Here is a 27,573-nt window from a genome sequence, read left to right on the forward strand (position 1 = left end):
GAAATGAATGCATATGTATAATGGATATAAAATGTTATGAACCAATGTTTTATAAACAAGTGGATTTATGATTCTAAATGCGTAAATATGATTTAAGTACAAATGATAATGTGATGATACTATAACTAATGTTTTAATAACTGCACCTTAATTCAATTAAAAAGAGGATAATGAATGCAATGTGAATGAATCCTAAAATGAGCATAATAAGATACTTAGTTAATGGATGAATGAATGCACTTTTTCACTAAATGGATAAATGAATGTATACAATAATAAATGATAAAGGATAATAAAATGATAATGGATAACTGACACTAAAGGAATGCATAGTAAATGGCTTAATATAATCAAAGACAATTTGATCCCATGAATGAATCTAATTATTTATGATTGATGCAATGATGCAAATGATTTAATGAAAAACTAATGTCAAAAATGAACTATATGCAATGTTAAGTTAAAAATGACATGAATGTTCTTAATGCGAGATGCAACTAAATGCGATGATGAGATGACCATGAGGAATGCAAGGTTTTTAAGACTTTGCATGATGCATTGATGATGTATCAGAGTACTCGGTCGTGATTGTATCCAAGACCAGTTTTTAATGGTCACTTTTTGCATAAAAAGCCTATATATGAATAAATGAATGGATGGGTGATAGGCAACGGAATGCAATATATAAACAAATGAGATGAAATGACGATCCATAGTGCTCTATTTTCATCATTGAGCTTTAAAATGTTGGAAGAGAATACAAGCATCTTGACATAATGATTCAAGATGACCTGAGTATTCCTTTCATGGATTTTATATAGCAAGTTAATACAAATGACTTGATATAAGGGTCAAGTCGACCAGAGTATTGCTTGCGGAACAGACAAGGATTATCTCTGTTCATGCATGACTTGGATCATCCTCGTTGATCTTAGGCTGATCATATCCTGAGACAAGTGCATACTGTACTAAGAGATAAAACCTTTATCCAATTTGGATGAGGAACCAAAGAATGAGCATTGCACCTGCAAACAAACAGTATATACATAAAGAATAAAGAATATGGATCCTTGGTAATGGTTCATGCTCATATGGTCGAGGTATACGCTGTAGTCAGCAAGCCGTAGTGATCTATGACTGTATTTTTGCCTATGATCATGTAACTTAGTGAGCTTCCCACGTAGACACCATTAGTACATGCCCCAGAACTTCATCGGAAATAATGCACAAACAATACAAAACAATGCTAAAAGATCCCGATACAGATAAACGAATGATTGTACTCACAAATCAACCCAGTATTTGATAGCTTAACATAATTTTCTTGTTAAAGAAAACGTCACCTTTGTCTTTGTTTTGGTAAGGAAGGATGCATCCTTGTTGAAGACAGTTTTGAGTGTTGATGGTGATTGTGTGGTCGATTGGTAAATGGTCATCATGTGAGTATTATGTCAATGTTCTTTTTGGTATCTGCATGGATGAGTATGTACAAAGTGTTGCCATGTTTTTGTTGGATTTTTCAATGGTTTGTCGATGTTTTTGGATTTTGAATTGTTTTTTGAATGTTTTTGGTATTTTTGTGTTGTTTTGAATGTTTTTGGTATTTTGTTGAGACATTTTCCAATGTTTTTTGGTATTTTGATGATTGCTTGAATGAAGAACTTAATGAATCATAAGACAATGTAGAATCCACTTCCATCAATAGGTTAAAGGCATTGCCCCTAGTTTTAGACATGACTATGAAAAAGCGGGATGCAAGATGTATGGAGTACTATCATAATTGCAGATGAATAACAAGCCATGGTTTTGGATGGATGGATGTATGTATGAAGTAGATGTGATCGCAACAAGTCTGAAAGACAATGGAGCCATAGCCTTTACGAGTGGCGCCTGTTTGCCAGGTTTTCACCATCGTGCTTACCCAAGGTGCCACCGAAGTGGTTGTTCACCGTTTGGATGCATGATTGTTCTTTACTTTTTTGAATGTTTTTGTATTTTCTTCAGGACATTTTTCTGAATGTTTTTGGTATTTTCTGGTATGTAGGGGAGCCTGATGCTCTGTACACCTTAGGTATAAAACCATTTTAGGTGCATGTTGTTGATTGGATCTGCAAGCGGTTCTCCTTCTGATGTAGCCAACTGATATGCCCCGGACCCAAACACAGCAGTGACAACATATGGGCCCAGCTAGTTTGATTCAAACTTGCCCTGATGTTCTCTGTTTGGTTGGTTGCGAGGATTCTCTCGTAGAACAAGATCACCTACCTCAAATGTACAAGGTCTAACTCAGTGATTGTAGCTTCTGCTCATGCGCTACTGATAGGCTTTGAGATGATTGTATGCAGCTTGTCGCTTCTCATCAAGTAATTCTAAGTCTTGGAGGCGTGAGACTCTGTATGCTTCATCATCGATGAGATTGTGCAAGGAAAGTCATAATGATGGTATCTCGACCTCAATAGGCAAGATAGCTTCTGCACCATAGACCAACGAATAAGGAGTTGCACCTGTAGGGGTTCGAATGCTAGTTCGATATGCCCATAGCGCTGGATTTAATTGAACATGCCAATCATGGCCAGTATCATTGATTGTCTTCTTTAGGATCCTCAATATGTTTTTATTGGATGCTTCGGCCTGACCATTGCCTTGTGGGTAATAGGGAGTGGAAAAGCGGTGTTGGATATGAAATTTTTCACAAAGTTCACGGACATCCTGATTTTTGAAAGGAAGACCGTTATCTGTGATGATGGACATGGGTACACCATACCGACAGATGAGGTAGTTGAGGATGAATGAGGCGATCTGCTTGCCGATGACTTGGGTAAGTGGAACACCTTCGATCCACTTTGTGAAATATTAAGTGGCGGTAATAATGAAGCTATGGCCATTGGATGAAGATGGATGGATCTTACCCACAAGGTCAAGGCCCCATTGACAAAAAGGCCATGGTGTTGTGATTGGTTGCAATTCTTGTGCTGGTGCATGTATCAAGTCGCCATGAACTTGACATTTCTTGCATTTTCTGACAAAGTAGTAGGAATCCTTTTCCATAGATGGCCAATAGTATCCATTGCGCAGGAGTTTCTTGGCGAGTGATGGACCACTTGAATGAGTCCCGCAAATGCCTTCATGGACTTCTTCCAAAGCCTTTGTTATCTCATCTTGTTCTAGACATCGAAGGAGAGTACCATCAAGACTACGGCAGTATAAGGTTTCAACAATAATGGTATATCGAGCAGTTTGGCGAATGAAGGTTTTACGTTGGTTATTGGATTGGTTGGGAGGAAGGGTGTGATCGCGGAGATAGGTGTAGAATTCACCATACCATGGGGATTCAGAACCGACAAGGTGACATATCATTTCGGATTCGGGGATATCATAAGCGGGAATCCAAAGCTGTTCGACCAAGAACTCGTAGCGTGTTGAATTATGTGGAAGATCTAATAGAGATGCGATGGTAGCCATAGTGTCAACAGCTCGATTCTGATCTCTTGGTATCTTCTCAAAGGTAATTGTGGTAAATGATGCCTTTAGATTGTCCACCATTTGCTTATATGGCATGAGTTTATCATCTTTGGTCTGATATTCATCAGTTGCTTGTCGAATGACCAGTTGGGAGTCGCCATATACTTGTAGTTCTTGTAATTTCCATTGTACGGCTAACCTGAGTCCTGTGATCAAGGCCTCATACTCTGCGATGTTGTTGGTGCATGGAAATGTGAGCCTGTAAGACTTCGGGATGTTGTCACCTTGGGGTGCGATAAACAGAATGCCTGCCCCCGAGCCATGCCTAGTGTATGAACCATCAAAGTAAAGTTTCCATGGTTGTGTTGTTGTGATCATGAATATCTCTTCGTCTGGAAAATTGGAAATGACAAGATGATCACCTATGAGAGCTGCATCAGCCAACTGATCTGCAATAACCTGCCCTTTGATAGCTTTACGGTCTACATACTCAATGTCAAATTCACTTAGAATCATCACCCATTTGGCCAAGCAGCCTGTCAATGCTGCTTTGCTGAGTAAATACTTGAGTGGATCAATCTTTGCAATGAGTTGTACTTTGTGGGTTAACAGATAGTGCCTCAGATTAGTGGCTGCTAAGATTACTGCTAGGCAAGCTCGCTCAATAGGGGTGTAATTGAGTTCATAGCCCACCAGTGTGCGAGAGATGTAGTAAACAGCACACTCTTTTCCTTCTACATTATGTTGTGCCAGTAGTACACCCAATGCTATACTTGTTGCTGAGATATAGAGTAACAACGGTCTACTTGGATCTAGTGGCATCAACAATGGTGGATTCATGAGATAGTCTTTAAGCGTCTGAAATGCTTGTTGGCATCGGGCATCCCACTGAAAGCGGATGTTCTTGTGTAGCAGGTGTGTAAATGGGTGACACTTATCAGCCAATTGTGCAATGAATCTTCGGATGGATTGAAGTCACCCTTGTAATGTCCTTAGCTAACTGATATTCTTTGGTGGTGGCATATCCATGATTGCCTTAACCTTTGCTGGATTGACCTCAATGCCTTTGCTTGAGACAATGTATCCTAGAAGTTTCCCGGAGGTTACTCCAAAGACACATTTCTTTGGGTTGAGTCGAACATGGTATTGTTCCAGTCTATCAAAGATTTTATCTAAGATGTAGAGATGCCCTTCTCTGGTGAGTGATTTTGCTAGTAAGTCATCCACATAATCTTCCATCATAGTATGCATCATGTCGTGGAAGATGGTGGTCATTGCTCTTTGATAGGTTGCTCCTGCATTCTTGAGACCGAAAGGCATTACATTCCAGCAATATGTGCCCCATGGACAGGTGAAGGTTGTCTTATGTTGATCTTCTGGTGCGATCTTTATCTGATTGTATCCTGAAAAGCCATCCATAAGTGAAAGCATGGCATGTCCCGCTATCAGATCCACTATGATGTCGATATTTGGAAGGGGGAAGTCATCCTTAGGATAGGCCTTATTCAGATCTCTGAAGTCAGTACAAATGCGGATGCCCCCTTTTGGTTTGCCGACAGGCACAATATTGGAGATCCATTCTGCATAATCAATTGGTCGAATGAAACCAACATCTAGGAGTTTCTTGAGTTCTATTTTGACTAGTACTGCAATCTGAGGATGCATCTTACGAAGCTTTTGCTTGACAGGTTTGGCTCCTTCTGCTACGGTAAGGTGATGCATGACTAAATCAAGATCAAGCCCAAGCATGTCTGCATATGACCATGCAAAGTTGAACTGGCGCGTCTGGAAGAATTCTATAAATTTAGGTTGTTCCTCTGGAGTGAGAAGAGATGCCAGATGTATGAGATGAGGATTTTCAGGAGTCTCCACATTGTATTCTTTGGTTTCCTCGATGAGAATCGTTGATCGTTCCTGTTGTGTACTAGCAGGGAGAATGTCGAACCCTTCATCCTCAGGCGCCTCAGAGAGGTTTTCACCATTGGATACGCTCTTTTTTTTTACTTTTGTCAGATCAAACAGTGCCACAGTGTGGTTTTCACTGGAAGATCCATGTTTTATTGTTATATTTTTGCAGCTGAAAGGTTTGGCATCCGCCCCGAAGTATGTTGCGCTATTAAGTTCGATGGCGAATCCAGCTTTGTGATCCCCGCTTGGTAGGTTATCCCTTAATTCCAAAAAGTCAATGATGGCCTCATCGTTTTGGAAGAAGTCAAGACATGGGGGACTTGGTTGGTTCCATTCGATGAGTTCAGGGTGGATAATGGGCATTACTTCATCGATTAGGTTAAGTGCGTTAGATGTATCAGTGAGGGTTAAGATGTTATGGTGAAGGTCGTTAATGGTACTCTCCCTATCAGAATCAGGCGTAGGATGAGACGTAGGGTCTGTGGAAGATGTTTCCAGCTCAGGAACCCAAGAAGTCTTTATCTGTGCTTCTCCGTAAACAGGGATGTCTTTGTGTGGTGGCGGTAGTGATGTGTCTTCCTCATCTGAAGTGTTAAGCTGTACAGAATCAAATTCCCACTCATGTGAGTCGGTCTCTGAGTCACTTTCCAACATCCGATTACTATACCATACTGGGATGTCTTTTGAGTTAAATACTGCAGGTGTGATTGGTTGATGTACCTTTGTAGTGATCGGTGTTGCAGGAAGGTCGATGGGGATTAAAGGATCTGGTACGGGGAGTATTGGTAATATTGACTCTGTGGCTTCTGCTAGAACTGTTGGTGCCATAGATGTTGCTTCGGGTTCTGATACAGTTGTTGCTGCTAATGGTGTTGTTGATGGGATTACGGGTTCGTTTGGTGGGATGAGTGGTATTGGTGATGGTTGTGTTGGGATTCTGAGCCTCGGTGGGGCAATTGTGATGGTGCTCGATGCTACTTTGATAATGAAAGGTGTCCTTTTTGCAGTACGCTGACATAATGGTTTGTTGGGTTTTCCTTTGAATTTTAATTTAGGAAAAATCTCTTTTTCAAAGCCTAGACCTGTATTACCTTTGGGATTTAATTCCGACAGTAGAGGTTCATGTCGTCCTTGTTTGCAATATCCCAAAGCACTCTGACCATCATACCCCTTTTTTTGCATAATGAGGAGGCCTTTTCTGTTAGAGTATTCGGGTATTTACTTGATTAATTAAACATTCTTTGTTTAATTATTTAAGTTCTCTTTATCTCTATTACACTTAAGCTAACTTTAGGTGCATATAATTAATTGTTTTAATTAATTATTATGTGCAAACCTAGGTTTTCCCTTTTTAGGGTTTCTTGACCTATTAAAGGTTGAGTTCTTTCTTTTCATTGTAAGAATCACATTACATATTTTTGTGAATATTGAGCTCTCTCTTTTTGAGCATATTCTCTGTGTTTTGTATGTTCTTCAGATTTTGCTTCATTGCTTCTCCTTGTAATAGGTTATTCGGCTTGCAGAAGATCTTCAGGCTCCTATGGTGTTGTATTTTCTCAACTCCTATATGGTATCAGAGCCGGATCTGCAACTACCTGTTCTTGTTTTGAGATTTTTGGCTTTGGAAGCAGATCTGAGGTTTCAGGAATTTTTTTTGTGTACCTAGGGTTTGAGTTTTTTTTCTGAGCACTTTGGGCCTAAACGGACCTCACCATCGTGCTCAGAAGGCCCGAAAACCCCTATGGTCATATAAAATTTGACCTATTTTGGTTCCTGAGCCTCTGGGAGCTATTTTTTTCTCCGATCCAGGGCGTACGGCCTTGACACGCAGATCGAGAAAAAATAAATAAAAATTTGCCTTTTTACGGCATGCAGGGCGAAATTTTCTTTTGAAAAAAAAAGGTGAAAAAAAAAAGGGGGGGGTTTGTTTCTTTTTAAGAAAAAAAAAAATTTTGGCAAAAGAAAAAATACAATTTTGGGGGTTCCCACGGTACGCAGGGTACCGTGGGACCCCTGCAGGTGTCAATACAGCCTGCCGCTGCCTGCCCTCGGGCCCCGTGCCGCCGTTTACCAGCGCTTCGCCAGGCGCTGCATTTAGGTACTCCCGCCGCCCGCGAACTCCTGCCGCCGGCCACACTCCCTCCCCGTTGCCGGCGACCTAAGATCCGCTCCGGCGACGCTCCGGCAAGTCCCTGCCCCGCTCCGGCGAGCCACCTCCGCCCGGCTGCGCTCCGCTCCGCTGGGCTACGCCACCTCCACCCGGCCGTTGCACCGCTCCGCCCCAGCGACACCTCCGCCCGACCCGAGTGACACCTCCGCCCGGCCCGAGCCCCACCTCCGCCCGGAGCACCACCAACCCCTCCTCTCTAGTCCTTTTGAGAGGGGGTTGGTTTTTTGGGCCTAGATCGTGCCTCCGGAGTCGGATTTTGGCGAACGAATAGGCGTCGGAAAGCTGGTTCCGAGGCAGCTGGTTCCGAGGCCAACCTCATGGTGTTGGTAATTTTTTCCAATTTTTCTATTTGACTATGTTTTTTTGCAATCAAAGTGAGGTCTCTTTTTTGCACTCTGGGAGATGTAGAATGAGCATCCGACCTCCGTTTTTCGAAAACTTTATATTTTTGGAAAGCGTGTTCTGTGTAATTTCCAGAAATATGGGTTTTATTTCCAGATTCTACTCCATACATATTTTATTCAGTTTTTTGCTTTTCAACACTCTGGTGGATATCGTGGTTGTTTCAGGTCCTGGGATCTCTTTTCTGAGCAGGATGTCTTTGTTTTGATTCTCGTTTCTATTACCAATTTTCTTATCATTGTAGCTTGTAATTATGCAAATGCACTGAGATAAAGTGCCATCATGCATTGTTTACTTGGAATCTTGCATATCTTGTGTCTTGTTGTACATGCAATGTTGATCAAGTGCCATGAGGGGGTTGATGTTTGCCTTTGTTTGCCATCTTTCTTTGTCAAGTGAGTGTTCCTTCCATGACATTCACCTCATGATGATGTGTCTCAGCACCTTTGATATTCTTGGTTCTTCATCATGCAGTTGTTTTTGGCTGTCCTTTTCAGTGTTCCTGTCCCTCTCCCACTTCTGCATTATGGGGAGGTTTATCCTGTTGGTTCTAATGCTTCCGTGGTTCGATTGATCAACTCTTCAGGCTTTGGTTTCTCATGCCATCTGTATCTTCGATTTCAGTTGTTTTGCCTTATTTGCCTCCTGATTCGAGTAGTGTCATTTGAGGGCACTCATGCAGATTACAATCTTCTCTACCTGGTCATGTTCTAGTTCAGTGGATGTTCTTCAGATCAGCAGTTATTCTTCGACAGAGTTTGCAGGGTCTTAATGCTTCAGTGATATTCTTTTCCATCTCTTTTTGGAGTAGAGTTTTGTTCCCATGTGGTTTTCTCTATTTCTCCAGTTCATAGAGATTTCATTGTATTTGGGTACCTGATCAGGCCTTGTTGCCGGGACCCATCTTTCTTGCTTTCAGTAGCTGTTCTAGGTTTTAGCTTCTCCCTAAGTCTAGCTTAAGGGGGGGTGTTAGAGTGTTCGGGTATTTACTTGATTAATTAAACATTCTTTGTTTAATTATTTAAGTTCCCTTTATCTCTATTACACTTAAGCTAACTTTAGGTGCATATAATTAATTGTTTTAATTAATTATTATGTGCAAACCTAGGTTTTCCCTTTTTAGGGTTTCTTGACCTATTAAAGGTTGAGTTCTTTCTTTTCATTGTAAGAATCACATTACATATTTTTGTGAATATTGAGCTCTCTCTTTTTGAGCATATTCTCTGTGTTTTGTATGTTCTTCAGATTTTGCTTCATTGCTTCTCCTTGTAATAGGTAATTCGGCTTGCAGAAGATCTTCAGGCTCCTATGGTGTTGTATTTTCTCAACTCCTATATTTTCCATACTGATCCGTAGGAAGTCTAACTTGTGGTATATCAGTGGTGATGGGATCTTTATAGATCCAGTCCGCTAAGTCCTCCTCTTGGGTTTCTTCTTCTTGACTCTTTCCAAGGATGAAAGATGTCAAAGCACATGCCGGCGTGATTAGTGGTTGCTGGAGTACCTGTTGTGGTTTACCATGTGTTCGAGGAGAAGTGGGCATTTGTCCCACACAAAAGAGTTGACTCAAGTTGTATTCCCCAGGACCTTCCTCTGCTATTTTCATTTTAAGCTTTTCTTGCTTTGGTATAGTGGTGTTTGAACTGGCAAGAGAGGCGGGACTTATATATGATGTGGAGGAAATGGCTTCTCTATTATTAGGAACAGTAATCTCTGGTTGATGGTTGATATTGTGGCAATATGCAAAGGGATTTGCATCACCCAGGATTGTGATCTCTACACTATTATGTGGGAACTTGATACATTGATGGTAGGTAGATGGAACGGTTTGCATAGCATGTATCCAGGGTCTCCCTAACAATAGATTATATGGCAGAGGAAGGTCCAGAACCTGACAGATGATGTGCTTTACCACAGGGCCCACTCGGATTGGTAGTACCACAGCTCCTTTGGATGACCGCTCTGCATCGTCATAGGCTTTGATTGTGATCTTCTTACGAGGATCCACTGATTCTACCGCATATCCCAATGTTGTGACCAACTGTAGTGTACAAATATTTAGGCCTACTCCATTATCTATCAAGACTCGTTTGATCCTATGCTGGTTGATAAAGCCTTCAATGTGTAGTGAAGCGTTATGAGGTTGCTGGAAGGAAGAGTTGTCACTTTCAGAAAAAGTGAGACAAGGTGATGACTTTAGACTTCCAACCATGGCTTGAAATTGGTCTATATTCAAATTTGCAGGGACTGACGCCTCTTGGAGTGCTTGATCCAAGATAGTTTTATGAGAGGGCGATAGGCGCAATAGCTCTAAAATGGATATAAGCGCAGGCGTTTTATCTAATTGTTCCACAAGATTGTACTGCTTTGGGATGGAGGTGGTGCCTTGTGGAGCTGCCTTTATGGTAACCTTACCGCGACGTGTAACAACATTGCAATTTGAGTTGGGATTTTTGAAGGTTATGGTTGCAACTTGTTCACTGGCATCATACAGATGATTTACAGTGTAATTATACGCAGCCTGCGTATAATCTGTGGTATCAGTGCCTCGCCTGGAAGTGGAAGGACCCCTTTGATCTTGTGATGGAAGTGGATTTTTGAACATTAGATGATCATTATTTGTTGTTTTTGGGTCATGTCCTTCAATTTCAATTTCTCCTTGGTCAATAAGATCCTGAATAAGATCTTTTAATCAGTGACAATTACTTGTCTTGTGTCCTCTTCCTTGATGGAATTCACAGTGTTCAGTATCTCTCCACCATGCCGGTTTGACTTGAGGCTCATAGTTTGATAGTTTAGGTAGAGTGACCAAATTTTGAGAAATGAGTTGTCGCAATACTGTTTCAATGGGTTCCCCTAAGGGAGTGTATGTTCGTTTCTATTTTTGCTGACGAGGTCTAGGTTCATCATGAGATGTGATGCGACCTTGATTGGAAGGAACATTTGTGTTATTCTAAGGTGGAGGATTTTGTCCTGCAAACCGAACCACAGGTTGTGCATTTTGGATAGTCCGGGCATCCACAACCCCATCATTGACGATATTCTTGTTTTTATTCCAGAAGTTTGGTTTATCGCTATTGAAGCGTGGGCGAGGACCATCTTTTGGTTCATTAAAGATTTTGATGAGTCCTTTCTTGATAAGTGCCCTTTCACATTTCAAACCCTTGGTGATCATATCATTAAAAGAGTCTGTGTCTTTGACATCCAGGTGAAATTCCATTTCTTAGTTTAAGTTGGAAATGAATATTTCCACTAGTTCTCGTTCAGGTAACTGAAGAGAACGTTTGCTAGACATTTGGCGCCATCGTTGCAGGAATACTGAGAATAGTTCACCTGGTTTTTGTTTAGTGTTGCACAGATCAGCCATGGTGATGTCGCGTTCAATATTATGGGAGTAATGAGCGAGGAATTTCTGGATAAGTTCCTCAAATGTTCTAATGCCACCTGATAGTCGGGAAAACCATGATGTGGTTGTTCCTCCCAAGCTTTGGGGGAAAAGGCGCATTAGGTATGTGTCTTCATATGCCACTTCGAGACAAGCAGAATGAAATTCTCTGACATGATCACGGGGATCTCCCTTTCCTCTATATTTTTCAAATTTGGGTGTTTCGAATCCTCGTGGAAAGGGTGGCATCTAAAGATTCCTATCAAAAGGATAGGGACAGATGTCATTGAGTGAGAATTGGTTAGTCTTGACACCACTATGAAGTTGTTGGGCGAGATTCTCGACTTGTTGCCGCAACATCTCCATTTCATTTGGAGGAGGAGGTGGTGGGTTACCTCGAGGAATGTTATATCTAATGGGATCTCTACCTCTTTCCTCTTCATGGCGACTTTGTCTTTCTAATGCTTGTCTTAATTGGGCAAGATCAAAGTCAGAGGGGAGTTTTGCTCCTTCTTGAGCAAGTTTTAAGAAGTGAGCATCCGCATTGCTCCTGAGTATTTCGTCAAACAGTCTGTTAAAGAGAGGGTTATGCTGAGCCCTTTCTATTGTTGCAGGAGTGGGAGTACTTGGGTTTTCGTCATTTGCATTTCCTCCAAGTGCTTCTTGAAATTCATTGAGATTTTCCTCTTCTTCTTCTTCCATTTCTATTTCTCGTTGCCTTGACTGTGATCGGGTTTGGGCCATTTTCTTTACAAGCTTTTGTTGAAGTTGTGTGAAAATGATGATGAGTTTTTGATGAAATGAAAGATTGATGGTTGGTGAAGTGTGTTGCATGTAGATCTCTAGCACTTTTAAGGTAGATGTAACCGAAATTCCTTCTTTGAATTGCTTGCATGTTTGATAAGATTTTGATGTGATAAGGTGTAGAGAAATCTGAGATGTGTTATAGATTTAACTACCTAGTAATGAGAGGATTCACTCATGAACTAGTTTTAACCTGCGTAGATGTGTCTCTTAGGATGAGCTTATCCTAGATGTAGAAACAATCTAAAAAGTGATGTGAAGTGTTTGATTCAAGCAATATCTAAAAGGGAACTTTGGGACAAGAACCTCTTAATGTTTTGAGAGTTTGGAATGAATTGATGATGAAGTGATGATGTATGAATAAGATGATGGATGAAATGTTTTCAACTTCAATAAAAACTTTTTCTTTCTTTCTTTGTCCTGGGGCCTTCCAAGCACCGGATAGAAACTTTATTGCCTCGGCCTTCCGGCAGCTACCCTCGTTTCTCAGCATTACTCCTCAGTGTTATAGTCCTCAGCTTTGTTAGGCCATCCTTCACCCCCGGTTAGCATCCAGAATGTCGAACCTACCTTAACTAGATATTGGCACTCGACAGCTACTCCTCACTGGACAGCTACTCGGGACTTCTAATCTGTCAACTAGCGGTTGCCATGGAATAGAGATATCGATTGGAGGGAAAGTAATGCTGGAAAAAAGGGGGGTGTGTCATAAATGGAACAAATTCTACCTCTTCCCTTTCGGGCGTTGGTGGCACTTCTTGAGCTATGTTGTATGTGATACAGACGTTTGGGAAAAAGTTGGGATTAATCTTACCTCCTTGGTTTTTGTGATAACTCAGAGCTCTATATTGCATAAAAGCTCTGCGGTTCAATGATTCTGAATCAAATTCATTTGTTTTGCCTTGAAGGTAGAGACGCATGTGACGCAGAAAAATTCTATGTGAGACAAAGATTTGTCTATTTATATAGAAGAATTTCCTCCTTTTGATCAAAGCCTTTGAGCTTAATGGTCTTCTTTTCAAGTTGATATTCTGATGACGCTTCTTCTTTCACAAGATGTGAAGAATGGTCATAAAATTTGACTCTTTGTTGTTTGCACTTTGCTTTTGATGTGTTTGTTTGTTTTGAAAAATGTTTGGTTGGATGAATACTTTTGTTTTTCTTTTGGGAAGTGATTTTTCTGATTTTTCTTTGACAAGAAAACAAAGCAAACACACAAACACAAGAATGTAGCCTCAAAGGCACAAATGAGTATGGGTCTAGATCAACCCAATCCTTGGACTTGTATATGACCCTTCCTTTAGATGTATTTTGAGGTGTATTTCCAAAGCTTGAAGTCGGCTCAATTTGCACTTGGTCTTGACTAAAACGAATACACTTCAAACACTTTTTATCCCTAAGGTCAAATGGCCAGTTGTGACAAATTTAGCCCACATCTTGATATTTCTTCGACTTTGGTACTACATACCTTATGAATCCCGTCGTGGTAGGTAAGGATGTGATATACTAAGTCTTGCACAAGCATAGCAAATAGATGATCCCTATGATGGGGGAGTCACCACTTTTATCAAGCCACAAGTCACTTTTCAAAAAGCTATGTTTCTACTCAAGGAAATATGTATGGTGAGTATCTTGGGAGCAAAACCATCTATGCTCTTGCACTAAATTATATCGCAAATATCCTCAATCAATAGAATGGGTGGGATACTACTTAAAGGTGTTTAGTCATGTTCGATGTTTTTGGACATAAGTTCATTCTGCAGTGACTCACTTAAGAGCCTTGTAACTGGTGGTGGGGCCCATTTGTCCTTTCGGCCAGTTACACTGTAGGAACAGCTATACCCAAGGCTACAGCTTTCGCTCTCACCTGATTTCTATAGCGGCTCGAAGGATTTACCGCTCGAGGTCGTTCCCAAGAGTATCGATCCCTTGGCAGGCCTCTCTTAAAAAGAGAAAAATTTTGAGTGTTACTAACACTTTTCTTTTGCATCTAGGACCACGAAAGCCAAGGGAGAGGATAGTGTGTGTTAGAGGTAGGACCACTCAACCGACTTTTTGCACAAGCGTGACAAACACGAAAAACACTTGTTCTTTTTAACCCATCATCGCAAATGTGGTCTAACTATTTGGAGATGTTGCTCCAACAATCATGATGTTCTTTTTAACTTCAAAGGCAATATGTTGTAATCTAGAAATGGGAAGTCCTGGTCAACTTAACAAAAAGCACGTTTTGCTTGAAGTAAATCGCTTGCAAGAATTGGAACAAGTGGATTGTAAGTTTTTAATTGCACCAAAATGTTAAGTGTGGCTTGTAAATTCTTTCGTTTGATGCAAGGAAATCAAATTGTTGATTTTAAGCCCCAAAAGAAAATGAGTCCTAACTTGCAATGAAATGTTTCTTTTGTTCAATTTTTAATGCACCAAAAGACGAGTGACCCAAACTAGAAAACAAGGAAGATTTGTTTTTGTTCAAGTTTTAAAAGCACCAAAAAGACAAGTTTGTGATTTTTTTATGGTGAGTTTTAAACCTGCACAAACAACAAATTGTTAGTAAAATCTATGTCCCAGGGGGGCTTCCACAAGCCTAAAATTTTCAATTTTTTTGGTTACAAGGTGATTTTTACGACATTCTGTTACAATAGCGCTAGTCTGTACTTGAATAGAAGCGTTATTTAACACAAACGCGCTAAAAGAAAGGGAAAGACAGAGAGGCAAAAGCGCTGAAACAGGGTTAATAGCGCTAAAATAATGTCAAACGCGCCAAAACAGTTTCAAAAGCGTTGAACTTGAGGCAATAGCGCTATTGTAAGAACAATAGCGCTAAAACTATAAGTATTGATAGCATTAGAACGAGTTCAATAGCGCCAAAGCGCAACCTGTGTGACATTTTAAACATTCAAACATGTTAGTTTTTTTTTTTAAATGATATTTTTGGTGCTTGGATTCACGTCGGGTTCACCAAATGATGCCCTACAAAATGGACAAGGTTAGTCTAAGAGAAACAACACAAAACACACAAGAAACCGTTAGTGTTATTTAATCAAAAACTAATCTAAACAGGCATATCAAGAGAGACACTAAAATCATGCTAATATCTCTAACTAATGAAACAAAGATAATGAGGCATCTCCGAATGCCTCTTAGCATGCTCTTAGCTCCTTCTCCCTTGTTCCTCTCCTCTCCAAGTTCCAAAATAGTGTAGCTCTCAGCAGCTTTTTGCACTATGGATGCTTATGGAGGTTTGAGATTGAAATATTGTTCTAAATGTAAAATGAAAAGCTAATATTAAGCTATTGATACTAAAATGATTGATTTTATCCAAAATGACAAGATATTAGTTAATTATGCTAAAATGCTCTCTTAAAATGCCTATAGCTTAAATGCATACAAGTTTTCAGGATCTGGATTATGAAGAAATGGGCTCTATTTATAGGAAAAATGGAGCAATGGATGAATGAGATTGAGCAATCTCAACAAGGGTCAGGATTGAATGATTTCAAATCCATGTGAGGGCTTTCAACCCAATCCCAGGATGACAAGTGTCAATGTGAGATAGGTTGAGAGGGGAGGGAATAAGCATTAAATGTTTGATATGACCTTGGGAGTTAGAGTCAAGGTTAGTTGAATAAATAAACTATTTATTCAAAGAATAAAGCTTTTATCCAATGGATAAACTCTTGTGCAAATGTGAAAAGGATGAATATGGTCAAAACAATAAATGTTTGGGGAGACAAGTTTGAAATAACCATAAATGGTTATGTAAGAGCCATAAATGGTCATGTAAGAGCCATTAGTGGTCTTGGAAGACTTTGGGGGTTAATTTGTTGAACACACAAAGCATTAAATGTTTTTCAAAGACTTTGGAGTCTTTGAGAAGTGACTCCATTTTGCTTAGGAATGTGACAATAATTAGGGGATGGATTAGGCTAATTAGGAAGGGGTTAGAAGAATCTAGAAGGGGATTTAGGAATGCAATTGGATTTGGTGGGTGAACGAAAATAGGATTTTATTAAAAATAAAAATTCATTTATTTCAATAAATGTGTGCAAGTTGCATTTGTAGGAAAATGCAAGTGGGGTGGGGATAATGATTTAAATAAATGTTTTATTTAATTTATTTAAAAGAGGAAAAAGGGGTTTTAATTAAATAAATAGATTTTATTTATTTAATTGATTGGAATTTGATTTAATGAATTAATTAAAATAAATTGAATAATTTATTTAATTAATAGAAGAATGTTTGGGGATGAATTAATTAAATATTAATTTAATTAACTGGTGGCTAGTGGATTTTTAATCAAATAAATAGCGAATATTTATTTAATTAAGCTGGACAGATTTGTGTGATTACAGTTATATTCCAAATATAGAGATATTTCCATGTTTTAGGATATTTGGGATATTTTCCCAAATTCAAGGATATTTCCCCAAATTTTAGGAAATTTAAGATATTTTGGGTATGTGCACACATATGGTGAGGGTTAAGGGATAAGGTTGACCAAAACCCTTGGTTAACTAGGCAGGTTAGGTTAGAGGAAAGATTAGATGGGGGTTTAAAGTTAGGAGGCATGTGGAGAAAATAGAATTAATTAATTATTGAGAGCACTTAACAAGAAAAGGCCAACATGAATTAAATAATCAAATTGCACATTTGATGTATTTAATAGAAGAAAAGGATAAATTCAATTAATTAATTGATTTATAATTACCAATTAATTAATTAAAGGGGAACCATAACATAATCAATAGAATTAATTAGCTAGAGGGAAGTAACAATAATTAATTAAATAATGTGTGATTACTTAATTAAAGGTGCTTGAGACAGCTATATTCAATTAATTGAATTGATCAAATTTAGGTGTCTACAATTAGTCTTCTCCCACAATAAAGATCAAAATCTCAAAGGAAAATCCACATAAGCCAATGGGCTCTCCGCCCAAACATGGGGTTGGGGTAATCCAACCGACCTCCAAGCTAGGGGTCACATAGCTCTTTCCAAGGTTCTCAATTTCATTCAAAATCAACAAATCAAATAGTGACGTTTACATCTTTACAATACCACATTATGCCACACTTCACGATTTTATCACAAAATTGCATGTCACAACAAAACACATAGCCCATACAAGCACAAAGGATTCCATAATTGGATCCAAGTGAGGGGGAGTGGAGATTCAACTACAATGAGAGTAAGAGGATAATCACATTGAGATTCAAATTTTCTTCCACCGAAAACCCTTATTCATCCACAAAATACACATGGATACTCTTATCCAAAATTTCACCACATGGGGTACTCTTACCCCTAATTAGAAACCCCATGTAAAAGCATCTCCCATTGCAACCCCATATCACAATGGAGGACCAAAAACCCCCTCAAGGGTAATCAAATCCATAACACATAAGGAACTTAAACCCCTACAAAATCTCTACACAAATACACACAAATTTCATAGAATTCACTCAACCACAAATCCACACAAAGATTGTAAAAATCTTATCATCATTTACACATAAAATTGCAAGAAAGTAGAAGAGAGGGTTTCAAACCCTACCTTAATAATTGCTCCCAAAAGGATGAAAATTTGAAATAAAAAAATTAAAAAAATTAAAAAACACAAGCCTCCCTTCCCATTTCCTTCTCCCAAGCCTTCCCAAATGTGTTTCCAAAATCACCCAAGAAATTTCCAAAATATAGAGCTAATTTTCAAAAGTGCAAAATTCCTCTTCTCATCAAGAAAGGAAAAAGGAAAACTTCATCTCAATCATCTTAACCACCCCATTTTTGTCACTTTTGGAAATGGTGTTAAGGGTCTTTAAAAATATAAAATTTAATATTTCTAGGTCTTAACTGCTCCCTCACCACCGTATCTAACTCTTAGGTACATTTTAAACTCATAAAAACTCTTCTAAAGTCACAATTAGAGCATAAAATCACAAAAAGTAAGATATAAATAAATAACTCCAAATTAAAACTTAGTACACAGCATTGCATTACCACACATAAAATTTACACAAATAATAGGAGCACACATTCCAACACTAGATCTGAGTTGAAATCAGTATTCACAAGGAAATGTACAAAGGAATGAGCCATGTGACCCCCTAGTAACCAATGGCCATAACCCCTGTTCACTCAACAAAAAGTGTCAATATCTTATATAATTAACTACACCAATAGCCAAAGCATCAAACACCCATTTCAAATAACATCTAAAACATTTATCATCTAGAAGATCATTATCGTTAAGACACCATATATCAGTCACAATTAATTTCATTAATTATCATCATAGAACATTTACTTATAATTTCGCATAAATAAAGCATTAGAAAACACAATAAGTATACATCACTAATAACAATAAACCAGCATCACATAATCAAGAAACCCAATGATGTTCATAATTGAACATATAAATGTAACATCATCTATACGTGAGAGTTGAATAGGCATCCACAAAACTCCAATCATATAAGCAAAACATAATGCAATAATCTCTTCATCTATAGTAACAAAGAGTCAACATGAAAAATGTGGGTGGAGTCTCACAAAATGACCAACTCAAAATGTCAATTTGTATTTTGTAACTTAGATCTAACATAATAGAATAATCAAGTAATATTTCAACTTAAAATTGTATCACATATTTTGATTCTTTATTTTTCCTCAACAAACTCTTTCTTGTTGGTCTTGATTGCAGCATAATGATGCATACCCTTCAATTTAGTAACTGTGTCCACCCTCTCAAAGTCTTGAATTTGTTCTGAGATAAAATACTTCTCCATGTTTGGTATCCACTCAATTAGCTCTTCTAGATTCAAGCTATGAACGTAATTGGGTAAATCAATCCTAGGCTTGCTCCCCACTTTTGCAATAGTCCTGCTTATCATTTCTTCAGGCCCTTCCCTTTCCTCTCATTATTCTTCCTTTACATTTTCTATATCACTCTCTTGCCTCCAATCTTCTTTGTTGGGCAGTTTCCATGGCCTCTATTCAATCCTATGAGCCTCTAATGGCTTCCAAAAACTCTATAATCTAAACATTTTTAGAGCCTCTTCCACCCCCAAATAGTTACACCTCTTTGTCTATCATTATGGTCCATTCTTCAATTCCCACACTTTAACAAGTTCTAATACCAATTGACACAGTAGTTGGAGTATATCAAATTAAAACAAGAGATTCAAACCGACACAAATAAAAATTACACAACAATTTTTTTATAAAACAATTGAATAAGAAGCGAACACAATATTTTCAACCTTCAAATTCTAGCTATAAAGCAATTGAGACTCAATCTCAACGCAAAAGACAATCTCAATCAAATCTCAATCATATCACAATGATACAAGTAATTACAATAATTCACAATAGACTCAAAAACACATCCCAACAACTTACGCTCACAACAATATTCAAATACTCCTCTCTATTTTAGGCACCAAAATCCCACTTCAATATGTAGCCACAGGATCCCATTTGCAGACACAAGGCAACTCTTCAATTGCTATGCTCAAGTCATCTTTAAGGAGGCTTTGTTTTGACCACTCTTTGCTTGAGAAATTCTCGAACTCAATGATAAAATAGAACTTGATATACTTCTAAAACTTGTGAGGATAAAATAAAATCAGATATGTTTTTCTCATTACAAACTATAATACAACAAATAAAACAAAAAATAGGGTAAAAAAAAAATTATTTGATGCAAATTGCAAGAAATTATAAGGTCCCTTGCAGCAATAAGTTGTATATATAGAGAGAGATGTGTGCATAGGAATATAGTAAGAGATAGCATAGGACTTGTGGATAGAGCTAAGTAAACGTGCCCAACTTTATACTTTTTTGTGCTATTTGTCATCAAATACATTTATTATGATATTTCCTCATGCTAGATGTAAACTTTTGAAACTATCATACCGATGCTCTTTTCACCATTTCAAATTTTGTCTGATTATAACTATAAATTAATCACATTAATTATCCAATCATGCCCTTATTCTTCAAATTTTCATATTCTTTTGATTGGTTTATGGTATTTTCAGATATTTTAGTTTACTTATGTTTCTAAAAAGATCAAATATTACTTTACATATATTGAATTCATAGCCATCCCCAAAATCGGAACATTCTTTATCATTTCGTCAGACCCCCCAGAATTTGAAGTCTTTGCTGTCCCTGCCACCCCATTCTCGGTACCTTCACCCCTCAACTAGGGGTGCATTGTGGATTAGCAACGTAAAGCTCGGTTTGTTTTTACGCTTGGTAATGAAGTAGAAACCTGATGGATACAAAATTTGAACAGGAAAGGCCCTTTCATATGCCGAGTTGGCATGATAACTAGGCCAAGAACTAAAATCTCACCTTTAATATATTTTTTTGAATATTGAAATAAAAATGTATAAAACAGCAGTATGTAATAAACCCAACAAATCATGCCTAGACAAACTACCTGTAAGAGTTTACCCTAGACACAGTCCATCATATCAAAGGAAAAGGCATAATGCCTTAAGTGTAAGTCTTCATGCAGGAGCTAAAACTTAAAACGAAAAGCAGTAAACCAAAAAAGAAATTTATTTATAATTCATATGCCTGGAACTGCGTGTATCATCAATCTTTGGCATTTCTAAGCAAGCCGAATGTTATTCGTTATATGTTTGATGCTGTTTCTAGATTAGATTGTGTGCAAGGATTTTTATCAACATTTCGAATCACATTTGGTGGTGATCCATCTTCAGGATGGAAGGGAGCTAAAAGATATAGAAGATGAAGTGAACATATTATATGGCTAATCCAATGTTGAAGTTAACATGGAATTGGAACTGATCAGGTGCAATAGATTTCAGTGGTTCCTGGACAGAAAATAAAACATGGGCCTGATATCATGCGTACCCATAAAATAATTCAGAACCGTGTGAAGTTCTTGTCCTTATTTTGATAAAAAGGGTAAGTTCTATTAAAAATTAGCATGTTGAAAATTGGAGGCGAAGTGGGTAGTATATTACAGGTTTTACGATCAGCCCTGTATCTGTAACACCATTGTATACTGAACATGCCAAGCTGGTCTTTCAAATATTTTGTTTTGAGGATAAAAAACATAAGAGACATAAATCATTTATTCGATAGAATAATTGAAAACAATCAATTGTACATATTGCCATTTTAACTCAACGTCAGAGATAACAAGCAATAAAAGATATAGAAGATTACAAAGAGCCTTGTCTCCAGTAACCAACAACCAAATGTACTTGTTGTTATGCGGCAGTTTGATTAATGACCGCCGAGATTCCGGCCAAACAACTGACGACTCCAACTATGTAGCTGTTGTAACAGAGCTCTTTAGATCTTATGAATTTGCTGAATTACTAAGAGGATGCTGCAGGCTGAAGATTTTCTTCTTTGAGTTCAGCACTGAGGTCTGGTAGATATTTTTCCTCTGTTGACACAGTGGAATATTGAAGAGCCAAATGACCACCTGCAGAACTCCTGTCCCGTTTTCTGTTCTTTGCTATCTTCAAAAACAAAATAGCCAAGAGAAATCTGCCAAAACGGCTTAGCGGGTCATGAAGTGCATCGACTTGATAATGGCCAAATCTCCAGTCACGCTGAATGAACGGCCTCTGAATTGGAACATCCAAACCTCCTGCACAGAAGAAAAAACCACATTTATCTAGGAACTTAAGCCTGAAATTTCATGAACCATGGAAATCTATACTTGAAACTTCAATTATGATCCTCGCTGTGTATATTATATAATTTCATCATAATATATATTATATTTGAAAGTTGAAACCATGTGAACAGCAGAAAGTGAAACCACTTTCTATAACTCAAGATGTAGAATAGCTATATAAACTCTACAATTTAAATCGTGTCTGACCAAGCACTTAAATAAGAAACAAATCGTTGAATTCAATCACCGAAAGTACTCTTGGCATATGGTCCTATGCTTTTTCCTTTAAGCATGCCATATAATAATAACAAACATCCTCCTGAATGCTTGGCCTCTAATTCTGTAAAGCTTTTTGTGTGGGTTTCCATGTTGCATAAGGATAGAAATTTTATCTTTAAATATCTTGAACCCTTGATGCTTTATATTTTTTAATCCCTTTGTATTTCTCTATTTACTTGAAGTGCAATTTTCCTTTTGCCATAAATGTTTTATCTCTTAAATTCATTTCTTTACCACCAAAAGGGAAGGGTTTTACGACTGTATCAAATTTGTAAGATTGCTTTCAATGAATTATTAAAGATGTCATACAGACCGGCTAAGTGTCATTAAACTCTAGTCTGAAATAGTTCAAAAAAGTTTAAGTGTCTCACTATGATAACAAAGATAATCATACAATAAGAAGACAAGCAATTAAACGCATAGTGGCAAAAATCATTTAGGGAAAAAATCGGCACACCAAAAAGTATAAGATTTTTTGAAAAAATGGGGAAAAAATCGGGTTTAAAAAAAAAACATTAAAAATTTAGAAAAAGAGAGAAAAACTATTTTTTAAAATAACTTCAAGGCATTTCCATAGCATAGAGATTAAAAAGCAAATAAAATAGAGTTTAACCCGTGAATTGTAGAAAATAATTTTTTGTTTTGTTTATATTCATATTACTGATTACATAGGTAAATAATCAGTTAACTTTTTAAGAGGGCAGTCACCAAATAGTTGTCTAAGTCGGATCAAATATTAACCAAGTCTATGAAGTAACTGAGATCAAAAGTTAACAGACAAATAGTAAAAGTGAAAGCCATTTTGAAGTGATCCAAGAATTTCATTGTGATTGAGGCAAGGAGTTGTGTAGGGTTAGGGTTAATTCAATATTTTAGGAAGCTTATCAAATCATATTCCACAATTGCAATGCTTTATATCATAGTAACAAAAATCATTTGAGGAAAAGATCGGCAAACCAAAAGTATAAGATTTTTTTGAAAGAATTGGTAAGAAATTGGATTTTAAAAAATAGTAAAAATTTGTAGAAAAATAGACACAAACTACTTTTTTTTTTTAACTTAAAGGGCATTTCCATAGCATAGAGATATAGAGAGTAAATAAAATAGAGTTTAACCCATGAATTGTAGAAAATTGATTTTGTTGTTTATATTCATATTGCTGATTACATAGGCAAATATTCATTTAACTTTTTATAAGGGCAGTCACCAAATAGTTGTTTAAATCTGAGATCAAAGATTAGCTAAGTCTAGAAGTAGCTAAGATCAAAATTTATCAGACTGAGATCCAACTATTGTTAGGAATTTAGTAAAAGTGGAAGCCATTTTGAAGTGATCCAGGACTTTCATTGTGATTGAGGCAAGGAGTTTTCTAGGGGTATTAGCTAAGTCTATGAAATAGCTGAGATCAAAATTTATCAGACAGAGATCCAACAATTGTTAGGAATTTAGTAAAAGTGGAAGCCATTTTGAAGTGATCCAAGACTTTCATTGTGATTGAGACAAGGAGTTTTAACCCATGAATTGTAGAAAATAGATTTTTGTTGTTTATATTCTTATTGCTGATTACATAGGCAAATATTCATTTTACTTTTTAAAAGGGCAGTTACCAAATACACCAAATAGTTGTCCAAGTCTGAGATCAAAGATTAGTTAAGTCTATGAAGTAGCTGAGATCAAAATTTATCAGACAGAGATCCAACAATCCTTAGGAATTTGGTAAAAGTGGAAGCCATTTTGAAGTGATCCAAGACTTTCATAAGACTTTCATTGTGATTGAGGCAAGGAGTTTTCTAGGGGTAGTTAAATATTTGAGAAAGCTTATCAAATCATATTCCATAATTGCAATGCTTTATATTCCCTGATGGCAATTGGTAAGTCTTTTATATGGGGTAGAATTCAATAAAAGGCATTTGTTTAGCTGAAGTAAAAGATTAGCAAGCCACTGGTTTTGGCAATACCTAGCTTGCAACTACTATTTTAGGTAGAGACAAATTTTAATGATTGTGTGTTGGAGGCTCTTTTATTACAACTATGTAAGCTTGTTTGTTGCCATTCATATTTATTTTGTGGAGCACTTTAGATATGTTACTCACATAATGAATTGTATGTCTTTGTTTGAGCAAAAAATAACTATATCAATTATTAATTATAAATCATATATCTATATCTACAGATATTAAATATGTCTTTGAACGTTTAGTGTTGTGGTAGAAAAACTCCATTGGTGAGGTAGCCACCAAGGTTCAAACCCCTACTAGCCATTGAGCTCGTGGGCTTTCTACCTTCATTGGGTCGTTGAGCTCATGGGTTTGAACAAGTGAAGTGTGGGGAATGATGAACCCCCCGAAAATGGACAAAATAACAAACTTTTTCAACTTTGATTCCACATTGACCAATTCAATAATTTCACGGGTTTTTCTAGGGTTTTGCAAGTTTTTACAATGATATTTGGGGTTTTTAACGTGATTTAAATGCAAAAAATCTTTTAAAATTGGGTCAATGCTTGGCCAACGATTTTTTCATGAATGGGGATTTTTTCGGGGAATAAATCGGCTAGCTCCAGGATTCAGGATTAATTGGGTATAATCGTGATTTTTTGCAGACTATTGCTTCATTGAAACGCACTGAGATTTGGCAGGTGTATACAGTTAGAGATTAATTTAAAGACATGCACAGAGACTTTGGTCCAACATCTGTATGTCATCGTAAAGATATTCTCGTATTGTGCCCCAAGAGAGACCGTTTGCAGCACTGTTGCAAATTATTTGGCCTGAAAAGTAAATCAAAACTGCAGCCTTGGCATTCAAAGACTTTCATCCAGGAAAGACTCAAATGACTCTTGTTGTATCCAACTGAATGTGATAGTTGTATTAATTTTGTGTAGAAATTTTCCACAGTGCAGATTTACTAAACATTTCTGAGCTCATCCTTGGCCTACATATTGACTGCCAAATCAAAGTAAATGTATTTATTATACATGATACATATGGTCCTACCTAGATTGAATTTTTTTAAGATGGTGGACCTTATATCATCCATGAGTTTGTTTTGCTACCTCATACAAGAGCACAAACCTATGTTGATAACTCCTCTGCTAAAAACTAAGAACTAAGGGGTATACATTCTGCCAAAGTTTCCCGGGAGCACAATCTCAACCTCGTCCCTTATATCATACCCCTGGGGATTCAAACCCCAGTGGATGGCATAATCAAAGAACATACCATGACCCTCACCAATTGTGCTCAACCAATTGAACTACAACCCTTTGGTCCTACATAGATTGATTTCATCTCAAATGTAAATCATTGTTGCCTTGCAAGCCAGAAGGGACTTTAATACTGAAAAGACTAAAAAGTGAACCAATATCATGAATATCATAATCATATATCATTTTAAATTTGAAGCCTGTGCTTGGTCAGTCTAAAATGATTTAGCCCCATTCTGAAAACTTGCTATTTGTCTCTTCTTAAGCAAAGACAATGACTTCCCCCCATCCCCTCTACCCCCTCTCGAAGTGGCATTAAAGCAACCATAAAAGTGTCATTCAAAGACATTACACAAGGACCATGACACCATCCAGGGGTGATCTAATATTTTTCCATCTCAATGACCAGAAAATGGCAGTCAAGAATACTTTCCTACCAAACAAGAAAATAGATGCAACCTAAAGATGGACAAATGTCCGTGGATGTGCTTGCCTTTAAAAGAGGTAGAAAACTGGTTATGTCTACCCAAGAATAAAGAGTCAATACATGGGTTTATGGGAGTTCACCTTGGGCCCGAAACTCTGAAAACATGTGTATATGACCGGTGGAAACCGTCAGGCTCAATCACCATCATTATAATGCCCAAAGGCTATTTCATGGCCATCATTTCCTCAAGTACTGAAAAATGAAGCCATTTTTCAAGAAGAGCCCTGGTCTCTGAAGAAAGATGGCTCATTCAAATGTTGGCCCCAGTTTTCAACCCAAAAGATGATCTAACAAGCTCAGTCTAGGTTTAGATACACCTCCCTCTATTGCCAAGTGATTTTTGAGAAGAGACTTCCCTGAGAAGGATAGGCAACTCTATTGAAAAACCATGTCTCCCTCGGAGCTTTCTAACTGTGAATTCTGGATTATCTGGATTATACACACAAGTCCAAATTGGCTTGGAGCAGCCTCTACCAAACAGAATTTCCCCTTAATTAGGGAAGACAGAGTGAGAAGATCGAGTGGCTTATGAAGGCCTTCCCTTTCAGTCTTGGTTTTGACATCTCCATAGGCATTTGGCAGATGTTTTCCTTACACACCAACATTCAGAAATACCATCTTCAAGAGATCAAGTAACCTTGGACAAATCAAAATCAGAAGACTTCAGATCTGAATGATTTTAATGCAAATAAAAGGAGAAACGCAGACTTTCAATTTCAAGGCAGGGGCACCTCACTGCCATTCCAGAGTGGATAAACTCATTTTAGCAAAATCAAACAGATCCAATCTGAAAACCATTTTGTTTACTTGATTCAATAGATCAGGGTGAGTATGATATGCTGTCCATCCCTCAATTCTTTCAACCACCTCTTCAGAGGGTAAGGCATCCCCCATAGTCATGAATCTATGCATGCTTTCTATTGATAAAGTACAGTTGTTTCCATGCTCCTCGTTATTAACAATAGTTTATAAGATCAGCATCCCTTAGACCCCTCGTGGAGAAAAGAAAAGTATAATCAGTCACAGAAATTCCTAAGTTAGAGGATCTTATGGTTTATCAGAGATATGTCCCAGGTTCCTCACAGAAAGTGCTCAGACCATGGGGAATGGCAGCAGCTATTCTCATCTGACCTGTCAAAATCATTCACAAGATACAATGGCCTTTTAAAAACAAATCCATTATAGCAAAAATAATTACATGTAACTCAAGAGATGATAAATTCTAACCACACAGATCGAATAACAGGAAACTAGAATGTGTCATTTCATCTTGGGAAAAGAACAAATAATTTATTTCAGCAACAAGGTTGATAAAAGGCTTTTGCTATGATCTTAAAGACATTCCTCGGTCCTTTCAGTTGAATTCAATGTTCTCATCATCATCCTTTCAATTTGTATTCCTCCTGACCGAATAGTGAGGGAGCAAACATTAGGAGCATTGTTGGGATGGGTACAAACTGTTCAAAATCCTTTATTTATTCTGAGTGGGGATTTCAATTCAATCAAATCAAAAAGGAAAAATAGAAAGCAGCAGCTCAATCATCAACAAGCTCAATTACTACAGAATTTCAGTACATATAAGCTGGTGGTTGCCTATGGCAATTTCACATGGTGCAACACAGAATTTACTGGCTGTATCACTGAAAATTTGGAATATAAATAAATTTATGATTTCAGATGCATGGATCTATTTAAAGAGGTGAATTTGAAAACCAATTTCAGACTCTAGCTTGGTAGATGATTCTCCATTAATAGCATAAATTACGAGGAAATCCCCTTAATAAAACCACTAATTCAAATT

General features: G+C 37.6%; 1 protein-coding gene across 1 annotated transcript in view; it reads right to left on the reverse strand.

Moving 5' to 3' along the window:
• Positions 1–21,226: 21,226 nt before the first annotated feature.
• Positions 21,227–27,573, reverse strand: part of LOC131074847 (galactolipid galactosyltransferase SFR2, chloroplastic) — a 29,508-nt gene continuing 23,161 nt past the window's right edge. Inside the window, exon 10 of the mRNA XM_058011568.2 lies at positions 21,227–21,771. Within this exon, the coding sequence (XP_057867551.2) occupies positions 21,494–21,771 (278 nt within the window). The 3' untranslated portion in view covers positions 21,227–21,493. The remainder of the gene's footprint in view (positions 21,772–27,573) is intronic.

Source organism: Cryptomeria japonica, chromosome 7 (genome assembly GCF_030272615.1).
Source record: "Cryptomeria japonica chromosome 7, Sugi_1.0, whole genome shotgun sequence".
Lineage (NCBI taxonomy): Eukaryota > Viridiplantae > Streptophyta > Pinopsida > Cupressales > Cupressaceae > Cryptomeria > Cryptomeria japonica.